The following is a 15,816-nucleotide window of genomic DNA, read 5'->3' as shown; positions in this document are numbered from 1 at the left end:
AAACACACTCTTGTAAGTAATTGTACTTGTAAGAGTAGCACCCTCCCACTGACCCATGTCAGCAACACATCAGGAGACAGTTGGATGCTCTTCGCGCGTCTGTCAGAGCTGCTCTTCTATGCAGGTCAACAGGAGAGAGCATAACCCCTTCCTATGAGCAACACCACATGGCCTCCTTGTTGGCATGACAGAGCCAGAGGTCACATTGCTAGTGGCTGTCTGCAGAGTGATGCTCTGCACTGAGCCAGGAGCAGAGACCTCCACTGAAACCAGCTGAAATATCCCTAGGGGAGAGGGAATAGGATGTCAAAGCAAGCAACTGCTCCACACACAGAACTACAGGGATGCAGAGGGGATGAGCACACCCAATGCAGGGACTTAGAGGAGTAGCTCTGGGGACACAGAGTCCTTCTAAGGAATGACAGGCAATGGTCAGACAGGAAAGGTCCACAGCAGTCACTCCTGCAGCCAGAGAAAGGGAGGGAGGTTGTTCAGTTTGCTGGTCAGAGGCAGCAAGGTTGTGGTGGTTCAGGAAAGCAAATGCAGAACATAGTGAAAACAGGCAGACATGAATCCTGCCTGCTTTCTCCTAGTGCTGATGCAATGTGCTGCCTTTCAAATACACAGTCCCTTAAGAGATCCAGCCCCTTTCTTTAACGCAATAGCACAAACATCTTCCCAGATCAGGCAACACAAATAGCAATCTTCAAAACCTTGCTTTAAGCCAGATCGGTACTACCAACTGCCAATTTCTCTGGGGAAAAACAGCACGCATAAAACAAGACCCCTCTCTCTTCCCAGCACAATAACCATGTGTGCAGAAGCTGCAGGCATCAACAATTAGACCAAAGCACATCAAGAACAGCAGACCTTGCTCAAAAGATGCAGTGGGCTATGACAGCAGGATCTCCATCTTGTCCATATAAGCTGTGTCACCACGATAAGACCTTGGCCTAAAGAGAGCAATGGCATACTGGGAAAGCATTCCCACTCCCCCATCTGGCTTTATGAGGGATGGGGAGAAAGGAACTTGAAAGCAGAAGAGTGAGAAGGGCAAGCAGGCAATATCAACACCCAAGAGTCATGAGGACAACAAAAGTATTTCCAGCACTGCTTAGCAATCATATGCAGTGAACACAGGACGAACATGCAAAGATAACCCTGGGAAAGGCAGTAACCACTGCACAGAGAAGCATGGAGGAAAACGTTCTGCATCTCATGCTTAGCAAGTCAGTCTCGGGCTTCCTGAAGCTAATCTGTATTTGGAACAGAGGGCAGACACCCAGCTCCATGCTGGAAGGACATGAAGCGAGAAGGCAGTGCCAACCGCAGGCCTGCAGGCTCAGAGAAAAGCCATTTCATACTGCAAGCCTTTGCTCTACAAGCTTGGCACCAGCTTCACAAATCTCACCCTCTCTCTGTTGCAGAGCGTGTACACACATGCGCGTTTCTTTTTCGTTCCTTTATTTTTGTTTTTCTCCTTTTAGCCAACTTTCTAGCCAAGACATCAGGCCTGCCCCCCCAACTCACTCCCCTAAGTAACCCAGAGAGCTGCCAACAGGACGAGGGCTGCAGGCAGAGGGGTGCCTCCTGAGAAGGCCACACTCAAGGCTGCTCCTGCACACACCAACTCCCCATATGGCTGGCGAGATGAGGAGTCCTTCCCAGCAAGAGCCTGAGCTGCAAAGGGCAGGGGAGAGAGGCCGAGAGCTGCAGTTCCAGGCAGCAGGCACTCCCACGATGAATGGAGAGCTACTTCAGAGGCCAGCTGCCCTACACCACAGTCCTTCAAAGCTAGGGCATCAGGACCAGCAACACACTTGTGAAGATCAAAGTTGCAAAGGGACACAGGGACTCCCTCCCTCTCTCTCCCTACCTGGAAACCTGCATTTTGGTTTCCAGCTCAGCCTGCAAGCAAGCTTCAAGCTCCCCAGGCTCATTTCCAGAGCTGGGAGGAACAGCAGACAGCTGTGCTGAGACCAGACACAGGCAAACCTTCCTCTGACTCACACAGCATCCCAGAGGCCATGGCCCATTCGAGGCTCTGCTGCTCCCCCCACAATACCTCCTGAGCCATCAGGCAAGACCAGTTCAGGCAGTAACAAACCTGCCCCTTTGCTTCAGGCTTCAAGAAGGGCCTCCGCCTCCTTGTGTGAGATGCAGCATGGAGAACAGGCAGCGGCTGGCACACCAGCCACTCGCCACAGGAGCCGCAGGCCAGAGGAGCCAGCTGCTGGTGGGCAGAGTGAGGCTGCTGGGCTCAACACAGCGGGCTGCCAGGCAAGCTCTTGACGGCAAGGAGGTAGAACAGGAGCCGCCTGAGGGACTGCCACCAAGGATTGTTCCCCCTCTCCTTAGTTCCCACCCCCTGGAAAGCAGCTGCTAGATTAAAAAAGCTTTTACGGTGCTGTCATTCAAGGACATGGAGACAATTTCCATTTTCCAAACATCATCATCATCTTATCTCATCTATGCACCACAGAAAGCCCTGGGGAAGATCCGGCCCCAGCCTCCAGCAAGCCCTCTCATCCCTGCCGCCGTTACCCACCGTGGAGCTCTCTGATGCTTTGATATGCAAATCAGCCACAAGATCCATAACCAGCACCGTCTGCAATTAACAGCGCGCAGAGTATCCTACACCCAGGGCCTCCTCCGGCACGAAGCAGGCACCCCACGGCTGCGCAGGCTTCACGTCAGACAGCGCAGGTCCTGGCTGTCCTCCCTGGGAGCAGGAGGTGCCGCCCACAGAGCCCTTGGGTACCCAACATACAGCCAGGATGGAGACGGGACCCTTACAGAAAGGATGTGGGCTGGGGTTGCACCTCGGTATGGATGGGGAGGGTGGCAGAGGAGCTGCAGGCAGGACACGGCGGGGCTCTCTGTAACCAGAGGCACTCCAGCTACCCTGGGCTCAAGGAAAGTGTAATTAGCAACAGATAGAAAGCAGGCCCTCGGTACTGGCGGCTCTCAGGATTTTAGGGCAAATCTCACACTACCTGGGATTTTCTTAAAGTCTTAGTTCCCAGAATGAAGCAATTTCATGACAGTATTTTTCTTTTTTACGTAAAAATTTATCAAAAAACCCCAAACAAGTTCCTAGCCCATTTTATTGCTGAAGAAAGACAAAAAATAGGACCAAGGGTATTTTAAAAGCCTAGAAGGAAAAACAAAACACAAGAAGCAAAGCAGTATTTTTCTTTCTTTGGCTCAACTCATGACCTCAGGACATTTCAGGACAGTTGTGTTGTACTCCGGTCAAAGGGGAAGAAAATGAAGCATTGCAAAGCCTCATGGCAATGCCTTCTTAAAACCGACACCCTCAGAAAATACAGTAGCTGCAGTTCCTTCCAAGGTTACCGAAGACAGGAACAGACAAAAATAGAGCAAACTTTGTGCAACAAAACATACTCATGAGCCAAACCAGAGTCTCTTCACAACCCCGCTCAAGAGGAAAAGGGCCTTTCCTAGGTAGATATCAGCTAATTGCAGTCATTAGAAGCAACGTCCTTAATGCTTTGCTATTTCTGGTTTGAACAGTCAGTTATGGGCTGAGTGGTTGGCTTTCTGCTCTCTCAAAAGCTTTAGGAGAATAAAGGGCTATTAGGGACCATGCAGCACGGGTGTTTGGAGGGGAGGGGTACCAGTTCCTGCAATGCATTTGGGAAGGCTTTGTCCCACACCCGGCTGGGGCATCCGCAGGACCATCCAAGAGGCACCTGAGCCACGCAACCCTTCAGTGGCTTTTGTGACCGTTGCTAACAGGATGCTCCTGCCCTGTAGCCAGTGGCCTCCCACACCTGCTTACTCCAGGGGACGACACGATGGAGCAGCACACTTCCACACTAACAGATAAATATGGGGCAGGGGGGTGGGGCTCCTCGTGGACTATGCACAACTAAATTAGCCACCCTGAGCATGATCGACTGGCCTTTTGCTTCCAACTCCTACTATGGAGGGAAAACCAAGGGAGGGAGGCAACCAGAATCACAAATCCCCAAAACACCTGGCCTCCATCCAGTTGAGACTTACCAAACCTACTACAGGCACTGGGCTGACTGCAGCCACGTCACAGATTTTTGGCACGATGCCTCCAGCAGGTAGCTACGTACAGGGCACACTCTAAAACTGGAGGAAAACCATGGTTTGCCGATGTGAAAGGGCTGGGATCGAGACATGAGCAGAAAGGGACTGCTTGGCTACGCGGCCACAGCCACAAGCCCTATCTGATAGCGCTAAACCAAGTTCTCCAGGGTAGGAGAGGCAGGGCGGTATCCGAAATTTTCCTGCTGTTCCCAGCCTTGAAACATCCCTCCTGCCTCCCTGCTGCTCTCCGCCACTGCCGTGCCCGGAGGAGAGGCTGGGCGGAGGACAGGCAGCTCTCCCCAAGACCGAGCGCGCACAAAGGCGGCCGCGGCACCTCCGACGGCGCTCGCAGGTGATGGGAGCCGGCAGAAACGGGTCCGACGACACCCGGGGGGCAGAAACAACGTCAGTCAGCACCGGCCGAGGCAAGGAACGGCAGAGGACGGGCACCCGGGAGGCGGGCGAGAAGCCTCGGAACCCCCCCGCAGCCCCGGCGGGCCTGAGGGGAGAGGGGGTGGGGCGGGGCACAGGCCGCTCCGCGGGGGCCGCACCCGGGCGCGCCCCCCACCCCGCGCCGCACCACCCCAAGATGGCAGACGACGCCCCCCGCCCCAGGCCGCCCCCGCCGCGGGGCTCCGCGCAACGGCCGCGCCGCCCGGCCCGGCCCGCTCCGCCCTCAGGAGGGCCCGAGGCACGGCCATTGCCCCCCCCAACCCGGCAAGCGCCGAGATGCGGTCCCGGGCCCGCCTGGCCTGGAAGAGCCGCAGCCGCCGCACCGCACCGCACCGCACCGCACCGGCGGCCCGCTTACCCCGTGTCAGGCGCGGACTGGCTCCCCCCGGGCTGCCGCTCCGCCTCGCCCCGCCGGGCCGGGCCGGGCCGGGCGCTGCGGTACCGCGCTGCGCTGCGCACGGGAGCGAGCGAGCGAGCGGCGACCCCGCGGCGGGGCGGGGCGGGGCGAGGCGGCGGCGGGGCGGGCCCCCGGGGGCGGGGCGCGGGGCGCCGGCCCTGCACAGCGGCGGGCGGGGCCAGGGGGCGGTGGCGGTGCTGCGCATGCGCACGGCTCTGCGGGCGGAGGGCCCGCGTTCCCCTCGGAGGTGCGCGGCGGGAAGGGGGGAGGCGCGGGAGGCGAGGGGTCTCTGCTCCGCGAGGGCCGGGGGCGCGAAGGCGGCCCCGGGCGCTGCGGAGCGGAGCGGGTGGGGGCAGCCGTGCGGCGGCGGGCGCCTCGCCCCTGAGCCGCAGCGCCGCTGCCGCGGCGCTTTAGGCCTCCCGGGCGGAGCCGGCCGCGGCCTGCGGGCCTGGCGGCCTGCGGGAGGTCTCGCCCCGCTGCCGGGCCAGACTGCTTCCGCGGCGCTGGCTTTCCCCCGGTGTCTGCGCCGGGCGCTCGTCCGGCCCCGTGGCCGAGCCGCTGGGGGTGCGGGCGGCCCTCAGCGGCCCCCGGGCGCTGGGGCTGGGCGAGAGCGGCCCGCAGTGCGCGTGCGGCTGCCGGCCGGCTGCAGGCTCTGCGGCGCCTGGCCTGGCCGGGGCCTCCCTTCCCCCCGGTACAGTCCCTCACAGCGAGACGTTTGCAGGCGCCGCTGATGGCCTGTGCACAGGCCCTGAAAACTCTAAACCCTGAGCATGAGTTGCTGCTGTAAAAAGGCTGAGAAACGCTGACCCCGAGGGTGGTGCGGGGGCCGAGTTTGAGTGGCACGCAGCAGGGCAGGTAGTTGGGACATCTTGCAAAAAGCAGCTGGGAGACAGAGCCTGGAGCCTTTGTGTCACCCGCACACGGGGCACTGCAGTTGGGGTGACCGGCAGCATCTTGCCTCTCTGATGGGCAGCACCCTCTGCTTCCTCCAGACTTAAACCCATGCCGTAGCAGGAGGAAAACACTATTCTGACACTCCCGCCCGTATGTCCTTCAGAGCGTTTCTCTGCTTCAGAATTCACGTGGGGCTGTGCTGCTGGGATTAGGCTTGCGTGGGTATGAGTAGTCATGCAGCAAAGTTGGGACTGAAATTCCTGTGTCCTGACAAACGTGGCATTTACTCGTGTGTGTCATGGGGACTCAGGAAGTGTGGGCACTAGTCTGTGCTTTGCTGGTTATTCTCCAAAAAACTCCTTTGGAGGTCCAGTGAGTAAGAGGAGCAATTTGGGGAAGAAGACAGCATCACAGGTGTCTTACAAGTGTGGAAGACTTACTCCTATAGTAAAAGCAGGTGGGGAGCCAGCCTTTTTAATAGTAGGACACAGATGCTCATCTGAGCTGTGTGCATTTGTCTGGTTCGAGACTTCTCCAAGCTTACCTGTGAGGATCTTGTTTGGAAGGAGAGAAACTGAGTTAGGGGAAGTTTTGAGTGAGAAGCGAGGCTTATTACAGCAAAGATGCAGGTACCTCTGTGCTTCCTTGCAGCATGAGTGTGCCTTTGTCTCCAGGTTAGATTTCTCTTTAAGTCTGGATTCTGGCAGTGTCAGGCATCCTTTTCTGGTGTAACTTTATCAGGAAGGCTTGGAGCCATGTCCTTTGTTTTGTGAACACCTAGCCCAGGTCAGTGGTTCCTGACTTTTTTTTTTTTTTTGTGGTTGAGCTACAGCTCCTCACCTTCTCTTACTTCTTTTTTGTGTCTTTCTCCCTTCCACAGCTCTCCCCAACATGGTTACTGCTATCTGGTTTGTGACTGCACCATGCTGGTCTTGTGGCTTGCCACCTATTGTCCTGTTCCTGAGACCTCAATGCTTTTAGAAGTAGTAAAGATACATTTGAGAGGTTATAGCAACATTAAGCTGTGAGGCTGTGGGCAGTTCTCTCAATTCACCTGTAATTCCAGAAGGCAGAGACAGGAAGGGATCTCGCTGGGCTTCACTCCCGGCCCCACAGACCATACCAGAGCAGAGCTTCTGGGGTTAGGAGCAATACTGCTCCTTTCCTTTGACCTCACATAGGAAGTTGTCCTTGCTGTATCTTAATTTGCTGCTGGTGCACTGGGAATAATCCCTCCCAATTTTAGTACAGTGCTGTTAATATGAATATATAGAATTGTTTAAGGTGCTGGGATACTAGAATAAGAGCTATAAGTTCCTTAGAGTTGGGGCTTCTGGGTACTTAAAATGTTAACATTAAGTTTTCCATTAAAGGTATTCAGCTCTTTTTAAATCTGCCTTTCCTGATTGCGATCTGGAAAAGAGGTTAGTGTGTTTCGCTTCAAAATTGTTAACAGATGTACCTGTACTGAGTTTCTGTTGGTAACTTGGATCAATCAATATCCTGTTTAATAATTAATCCTATTCATAAACAGATTTTGAAAAGACTTAATTTCTCTTTGTGAATCTTGGCCTTTCTGGCTGTCATTAATGTAAAACCATTTATGTCTTGGTAATGAATATCTCGTGTATTTTTAACACACACAAGCCCTTAATCACATCGTTTCCTTTATGAGGAGAGCTGTGAATGGATTGAGTCCCGTAGTTCACTGTTGGCTCTTGTAGCTCACCCTGGCAGACGGTCTATAAATAAACCTGCAGAGGCAGAGTAGGGGTTTAGGTATTTGCATCGCGCATATTGTCTTGGATTTATTTCCTGTGTTTTAATGATGGATGACGGATGCAGTTCAAATCTTTGTGGTGCCTGGAGCATGTCTATTTTGGTCTTTCAGAAGAATAAAGGGGATGTTGGCCCCCACTGTTTGACTGTGCAGATCAGGTTGCTACCATTAAAGTGAAGAGTGTTTTCCCCTGTTTTATTTTGTATGTTTGACAGCAGGCTTTGGGTAGTAGGCCTCATCATTTGCTTTGCAGCATCCATTGGTTTTCCCTGGGGCCTCTTTGTGTGGATGAGTTACTAGCAGAAAAAAGGAAAAGGAATAACTGAATGGAGCAGGTGTTATTTCCAAAACTTGTGATTAAAAAGGAAAGTAATACTGAATTGCTGCGTGACAGCACTACATAAAAGTATTTTTTCTCTAACATGCAAGCAGGGTAAGAGCAGCACTTCGACTGATTTTTAGGGTACACACATTGCACTGGCTTCATGAGTGTCCAGATGCAGACCTTTTTAGTGCTCCCATGGCTGTATTGATAGTGCAGATTCATACAGACCGTTCTTGTGAAGCATGTCAGTAGTTTTGCTGAAATTAAAGAGATCCTTTTCTTGTCCAAATCTGCTGTTTCTCTGGAGATACTGTCATGATGTGAGTCTGGGTTGGCAGTGAAAGGGTAAGTCCTAGCCCTGTGTTTTGCCACATTCCCTTGCACCAGTGTCATATGGCCACGGATGAGTTGGATCAGGGAGGTGATCTAGCTGAAAACTGTGACTGATTTACATGAATGCTAAAGCCAGCATAAGGGAGGTGATGGAAACGTGTGCTGGGGGGACACAGGGCTTCCTTTCGTGGTACTGTGTGTCCTGACGTTGGTTCAAAGTGAGTTGTCCTTATCTGGAAGATGTCCTTGCTTTGTATCTACTCCCTGAGGTGGTTTACTTGTGTTTGCATGTGTTTCATGAAAATACTCTATGTGGCCTGCTTCTGTTAGCTGGGATGAAATTTTCCGGAATTCCTCTGCTCAAAAACCACTCAAGATTGCAGTAAATATAATTTAGTTCTTTAATCTCAAGGAAAACAGTGAAGGTGGTAGCTTTGATATGGCACTTGAAAACGGTACAGTGGGTAAATAACTTCCAGAGGTTTATAACTGGTGAAGAGTGTCTTTGTTGTGCAGTGTAGGAATTTGATGTCGGTCTGTTGCATTGAATCGGGTAAAGCTGAAGGGCCCTTGAGAAGGGAGTGTAGTAGCAGGATATTGCGTGTTAGTCAGTGAAGTAGAAATTGCATCATTTTAGTGAGTATTTGATTAACAAACTACTCCCCCCTTTCTGTATCTTACTGCAAACTCTGAGGTCTGTGTTAACTTTTAACAGGTATGTGAATCAGAGAAGAGCAAAGTGTCTCTATAGTTCTGGTTTTAAGAACTTAGTCTCTCCAACCATGAGACAGAGCCACTGCTGCCATTGCTAGAATTAAGGGGCAGCAGGATAGGAACTGGGAGAGAGGTTTCTCTGCATGGTTCTTTATTGCTGCTTTGGTGCAACTACGTGTGGCCGATGTTATATCAATACTTGTCTTTGTGTTGGGCCTTTCATTTTAGGATAGCGTCTGTTTAAATACTGCTCTTGCCTGGGATGAACAACTTGGAAATTAATCCTGCTTGAGCAGGAGATTGGACTAGATGACCTCCAGAAGTCCCTTCCAAGATAATTCCTTGGTCAGAAGTGTATTAGTAAGTACTAAGCAGCAGTGGTGTTTTGCCCGTCCAGGGTATTGTAGGGTGCACTGCCATATCGCTTGGGCAATACCAACAGCAGAATTCAGGTAATTTCCTGTGCTTGAGGTTTATGGGGGTCCTCTTCCTATACACTTCCGAGCACTGAAACCTGATGACCTGGGGAGAGCCACCTTCAGAAGCAAACTCAGGTCACGTGTGTTCCCCATGCCTATGCTAAGCGCAGCGCCCTCTGAGCCTTTTTGAGGCCCACTGCTGTGAGGCAACATCTATGCTGGGAAGGAGAGAGGTGCCGGATGTGCCGGGGCTGATGACTGTCATCACTTTATAGCGGCTCTTCAACTTTGGCACCAACTTGGAGCATTTGTGTGGCAGCACCTAGCATGACCCAGTGAGTGGCTCCTGTGCCCTTTGGAGTTCAGTAATTAGCCACTCCACAGAGGGGAAAACTGAGGGCAGAGAATATTGAGTTCACAGTCACAGAGGGAGCAAGCTGGGACTGGGTCTGGTTGAGGAGCACCTGGAGGCAGAGCTGAACTGTTGACTGTTTCTAGAAGGGAAGCTGGCATGTTACGATAGCTGAAGATGTGATTCGCTCTTCGTGAACTCACTTGTACCCTTGAATGCTGTACTCCATGCCACAGATGCATTCTTCCTTCTACCTTGAACCTTCCTACTAATTGGAAGCATCCCCCTTGTTTACTCAGTTCCTAACAGGATGCTTCATACCAAATAATCGATCATACAAAGTTTCTTAGCTTGTGACACATCTTAATGTGCCAAGGAACATTTCTTACCAAAGGAGGGGGTACTGAGTCATCTGGAAACATAAACAGTCCTTGGACACTGAACACAGTTGATGCTTCTGGTAGTTTTGTAACGTCAAACCTTCACTGCTCCCACAGGGTAGAAACAAATGGTGACTCCTCCCAGGACTGGGGAATGAGTTCAGAGTTTAGGCAGCATTCGAGGCCTCTGACATGTGACCTTGAGCACACCTAGCTATGTTGGTCCCGATGTTGCTGTCTCCCTGACAGCGGGCAGAGCATGCGCCTGTGCCTGCACTGCCATGAGCATGCAGACATCTCCTGTTGGTCCTGTGTAGTGGTGAGAATGAGCAGGCCCATCCTCTCCTGCTGCCGAGGCTGCCATGCCTGCCAGGGAAATAGAGACCGGGGTGACAGTGACAGCTGGACTTCCCAAGAAGCGTCCATCAAAGGCAACAGAGAGGCCAGCTTGCTGCTGCTCCTGCTTGTTTGGGTTTTCCAGAGGGATCCCAAGCCTCGGTGTGATTCTGGAGGAAGTAGGAGCAGTATTATCCACTGGGTTTGAGTTTCACATGGGGAAACAGTAGACCCAAGTGCAGAACAGGACACAGGCTGTCCTCCTTGCCAACGCAAGGTGTGGGCTTACAGCAAGGCAATGTAGTTGAACTTGCTTAGAAATCCTAGCAGCAGCAAGGCAATGGTAATTGGACCTTGATTGCCAGCAGCATTGTAATTACCACAGGGCCTTATTTTCTTTAAGATCACACAGCTAGGTAAGGAGCTGCAGCAAAAACACAGCCTTGGAGTCTCATTTCAGAGAGAGGACAGCACAGGGAAACTCTGAACTCATTTGGACGTCTACCCCCCTGAAAAGTGTCTTTGTTTAACAAATAAATGTAAGATTTGACTGTTGCTGTTCTTTTCCAAACCTGCCTGTATGACAGGCAAGATGGTTTGCCATGTATTGTGTGCTTTTCTCAGGGAACACTGCTACAGAATTTCTGTGGTGCATGCACATTTCCAGTGCTTTTGTCTTGCTGTCAGGTAATGCTTGCTCTGTAGGACAACCATAAACCCTAAAAATTACATGTAAGCAAACAAACTGGGGAAAAATAGAGTGAAGATTTAGCTTGGACTTTACTTGTTTGTAATAAGAACAGCTATGGCATTGTCTGTCAGAAGGCTCTGTGAGTATTTTTTTCTCCCTATAGAAGTTAGGTCAGCTTCGTTTTTAAAACAAAAGTTAAGAAAATGGCTTTACAATGTACTGCTACAGTTTGACCCTAAGCTCCTCAGAACTGGCAAAGGGAGATAAGAGGTCAGTGTATTTTTTATGTTTACTTTAGAAAGGAGAGAAGCGGAGCATGTGTTGATTACACTGCCGAGGTCTGTGCAAGCAGTGTTACATAGCAGTAGTTGCAGTCAGATGGAAAGTCTTGGCTCTACCTGAGCTGGTCTGAAAGAGGACTGGCTCTAGGTCTGTATTGTTTTGTCAATTCCCTTGGATCTACTGGCATAGCTTCCTGGGTCACCGCTCTTGAACTGGTGTCTGGCAAAGTGATTCGGGTTCAGATAAGCCTTTGCAGTTGCATGTGCAAGCTGGTCCCCATCAGTCTGACAGAATGAAGTTAGGGAGCCACCATAGATGTAGTCAGGGGAGAGGACATGGTAAACTTCAGTCAGAGGTTACCCTTGTAACCCAGCTCTACTGCAGTCTGGGTGGTGTTCTGGTTTGGACTGAGCGAGAACCGTAAAGTTACGGGGAACTGCTTCATCTGGGCAGTCTTAACAGGGCGAGATTGGCAGAGGTGTGATTCTGGTCTCTAAACACAGGCTGCTCAACACCTTGTGTGTACTGAGAGGGAGCATTTGCTCACAAGCAGAGCTTTGTCTTGTTTCTTGTCTGGCAAATTGTTTCTTGAAACTCTGATAACAGTCTGCAGAGTACCTTTGGCTTTTTGGTTGGTTTTTATAGGTAACATTGGCAGCTTTTACAAGTAAGTATGGCAGCTTTTACAGGTCACTGCAGCCTGTAAACTAGCTCACATCTGAAATTCTCAAACCTCCTTGTTGATACATGGTTCACAGTGCATGCAGAAGGGCCCTTACCTCTGTGTGCCAGAAACTGCAATGCAGTGATACTGAATCCAGCTTTGTAGTATACGCATCTGAATTATATTGTCTCCTGAATTCAGGCAGGGGTTGTCGATCTGCTTTGTAGCGTGCTGCGGATGCTGCTACCACTCTGTGTGCTGTGGATTGCAGTGTCTAAAGAGGTACTGAGACTCTAGGGTGTGATCTACATAAGGGAAAGGAAGCAAAAGAAATGTTGTCCATTTTCTAGAGTTCATACTTCTCTTGTTTCTTACACAGGGTGGGTTACCAGAATCCAAATGGCGCTCTTGAATAGGCGGTTGGGTTTATCCTTAACCCATCTAAGCAGTATGGTCATCCAGCGACACTTCAGGTAATTTTCAAATCTTGCTTTTGCTTTTGTTTTCTTGGGAGAGTTTCCTGATTGAAACAGACGCTGTTAAGTTGGTCAAGCATAAGATATTATATTATCTTTTTTGAATTAGGAATACTATAAAAAAATCTCACAGTTGTCTCTTCACAGGTTGTAAAGTGAGCCCAAACACAGCAACATAATGCAGGTTCATGGCAGTCTGAATGTGATCCAAACTCTGCATTTTCATATGTGTGTAAGGAGGCTTCTAGACCTCTGAGGGCGATACAAGGGCCTGCAAGTTGAAAACGCCTGTGCTTCTCAGCCAAGTGCAAAAAACCAACAGCCAGGCCCTGCTGATACAGAGCCAATTACATGTTTAAAATTATTCCAGAGTTTATTATTTCAGTTATATAGAACACATGTAACCTGAAAAATTACTTCCTTGTACCTTAACAGTATTCATTTAGTTATTTTTCTTTAGGTCCTTGTTCCAGGCTCAGGGCATTTAAAGCTTCTTGAATTTATGGACCTCATATTCTACAGTGCCTTGCCTAAAGCTTAGAGCCTAATCCCACAGTACACTCGGTGCAGGTATGGGGAGTCTCTAGCATATAACTCTTTGAAGGGTCAGGGCTTCAGTTTAAAGGGTGAGAAGAGTCATTCCTGTGACTGTGGTCTAGAGTGGGATTAAGACAGTGCTCAGAGCTAGGTTGTGTTATAGTCTCAGGAGCTATCTTGAGGAGATATCGTGAATCTTGCTGGCTTTGTAAGTGGAATGCATGAGAGCATTGGCCAGTAGACATTTAAAGGATATATGTATGTTGACAGCAAGAGGGAGGCAAAGTCCACAAAGGTGAGCAGTGCTACTGCAGGACATCAACAGTCTTAATGGGGAAACCTTCCCTTTGTGGTGGGCCTGCTTTGGATGTGGTGGGGTTTTGCTCCAAGGCTGTGGCAGAAATGGAGAAAGAAGGGGAAAGAAGAAGTCTTTATGGGGAAGTTAGTCTTGTCTAGTAATCTACACTTACCGTTGTTAGCTACTCCTGTGTTGTGGATTTGGTCCCACCTAGGTTTCCACTTCTCCATCCTGTGACAACACTCTTGTCCCTTTCCAGACTCTTCCCTTCTGCCTTCCCTGCTGTGCAGCCACAGCAGGCAGGCAGAGGGTAGAGTATGGTATACCACAGTCCCTTCCAGAGGGTGGGATGGGATGGGAGAGGGTGGCTGCTTGCACAGGTGAGTGACTTCTGAGAGAGAAGAGAGGTGTACCCTTGCAGGGGAAAGTTGGGGTGGGCCTCTGCTGCGGGAAACAAATCTTGAAAGGCAGCACCTGACCTCTGGAGCGGTTAGAGTAAAGCAGATTGACCCAGCCAGTCTTCCCTTAATCCATGTAAAAATGTCCGCTTCAACTGAAGTCCATCAGTGTTTGATATGCAGGGGATGGCTTGCTCTTCTAGGAAGTGTTGCAAATACAGGTTCTTCATCATCAAAAAGGGCTGATGGTCCCCATTGTTCTTTATTTACTGTACACGCTTCTGCTCTGCAAAACAAGGTGAACAGTTAGGTTGATTCCATATGTTGTGTATTTGAGTGGTTCAGCTGACAGCGGCTTGGCATTCCTGCAGCTGTTTGGCCAGCATCTTTCTAGTACCTTACTGCAAAGCAGTTGTTTGGCAGTAGAAAGGATCTTCTACTTTTCCAATGGTCTATGTTTGGGCGTCCTTTGAAGAGAAGCCACAAATGACTTGAATTTGAGCTTATGGGATAAAAGAGTAGCAGTTCCTGTAAGGGAGGTTGAAATATTTCTCAGTTTATTCCTGCTGTTCCCAAGCATGTTCAGACTCAGATCTAACAACCTGATATTGTGCAGTTTATTTCTGTTGTTTCTTACTCCTGATAATCCCACAGAGCAAACAGATACAGAAGAGTCTGCGTCTCTCTGGGTTCCTCCCACATGGGGAAGGTGATGATCTGTTAGATTCTACTTGGTGGCAGCTTAGCACGGCTACCGCAGAACCTCAGAGGTCTCACTGAGAGTGGAGTGAGATGGGAGAGCCTCCCAGACTTCACTGAAAAGGAGATTGGTCAGCAAAGTCCCAACTGCTGGGGATTGTGTACAAGATTGAAAGAGCCTGACTTGAGTCTTAGCTTCCTGTAGGCTGTTTGTAGCAGAAGCAAGCACAGTTTTTTGCTTGTAAATTGAAGTTGGATGGTATAATCTGCTAAAAAGCCCAGTAAATGCATGCCCGCTTTTCATGCCATCTTTTAGTCGTGTTTCAGAGTAGAACGGTCGTTTTATGTTTGACATTTAGTGAAGAGTGTGCAAAGCCCAAAGTAGCATCTGGCTTTCAAAGAGCACATTGACTGCTGTCAGTGTGTCACCCATATGGTATGTATTTATTGCTGGTGCTTTCTGAGTGGTTTGTGTAATGACAAGATCCTCTGCTGGGTTTTTGCACTTGCTCCCCGAGGATTATTGAGGAGATTGGTCTCTCATTCTTTCCTGTCTTTTGCTAGTATCACTGGAGCATGCCGAGCAATACAGAAACTCACCCGCGTGCGAGTGGTGGACAACAGCGCCTTGGGGAATACGCCCTACCACCGGCCACCAAAATGTATCCATGTGTATAACAAGACCGGAGTTGGCAAAGTAGGAGATACGATCCTTCTGGCTATCAAAGGAGAAAAGAAGAAGGCTTTAATTGTAGGGCACAAGATGCCTGGCCCCAACATGACGCCTAGATTTGATTCCAACAATGTGGTACTCATAGAAGACAACGGAAATCCAGTAGGGACTAGAATAAAAACACCAATACCCTATATCCTGCGACAGAGAGAAGGAGAGTTCTCCAAAGTATTGGCCATAGCCCGCAACTTTGTATGAAAGCTAAGAAAGGTCTCTGGCAATCCTTTCATACAGTAGCTGCTTCTTGGTCCTTTTCTAGAAAATGATGGAATATGAAAAAGTTGAGGTTCATCAAGGGTCTCTCTTCCTGTTTAAGAAGTACAAACAACTAATTTAAATACCTTGTTTTTCTCCAAACATTGATTTATTTCCAAAGGTTGATTTATTTCACAGAACATCTGCAGTGTGTTTGGTAAAAGGTCCTTCACCCTTACTGCTCTGGTGGTGTTAATTTGGTCTCTAATCATTAAAATGAGAACATGAAAATCCTTATTGTTTTGTACTCCTCATGCTCTCTTTTCGCTATTTCTGCCTTTCCCATTCCCCAGGAGCAAGACACAAAGTGCAGTCAC

The 15,816-nt window shown here is 50.1% G+C and overlaps 2 protein-coding genes across 7 annotated transcripts in view; one reads left to right on the top strand and one right to left on the bottom strand.

The window, feature by feature from the left end:
• The window catches only part of TMEM63B (transmembrane protein 63B), a 50,297-nt gene extending 45,262 nt beyond the window's left edge, over positions 1-5,035 (bottom strand). For all 6 annotated transcript variants that reach the window (XM_074896982.1, XM_074896981.1, XM_074896983.1 and 3 more), the window contains exon 1: positions 4,895-5,035. The gene's annotated coding sequence lies outside the window, so the exon portion shown is untranslated. The remainder of the gene's footprint in view (positions 1-4,894) is intronic.
• A 54-nt stretch (positions 5,036-5,089) lies between these two features.
• MRPL14 (mitochondrial ribosomal protein L14) lies at positions 5,090-15,736 on the top strand. Its single transcript, XM_074925799.1, has 3 exons — positions 5,090-5,180; positions 12,483-12,576; positions 15,076-15,736. Exons 2-3 carry the CDS (start codon positions 12,503-12,505, stop codon positions 15,440-15,442), a joined length of 441 nt encoding a protein of 146 aa, XP_074781900.1. The 5' UTR covers positions 5,090-5,180; positions 12,483-12,502; the 3' UTR covers positions 15,443-15,736.
• The last annotated feature ends 80 nt before the right edge of the window (positions 15,737-15,816 follow it).

Source organism: Athene noctua, chromosome 1 (assembly GCF_965140245.1).
Source record: "Athene noctua chromosome 1, bAthNoc1.hap1.1, whole genome shotgun sequence".
Taxonomy (NCBI): domain Eukaryota; kingdom Metazoa; phylum Chordata; class Aves; order Strigiformes; family Strigidae; genus Athene; species Athene noctua.
Note: the sequence above shows the minus strand (reverse complement) of the source record. Positions and strands in the feature narration are given on the sequence as shown.

What these genes read in the sequence shown, in the direction of transcription:
- MRPL14 (XM_074925799.1), top strand. Translation starts at nt 12,503, where the DNA reads ATGGCGCTCTTGAATAGGCGGTTGGGTTTATCCTTAACCCATCTAAGC. An exon ending in GTCATCCAGCGACACTTCAG is followed by an intron (nt 12,577 to 15,075) that starts GTAATTTTCAAA and finishes GTCTTTTGCTAG; the next exon opens with TATCACTGGAGCATGCCGAG.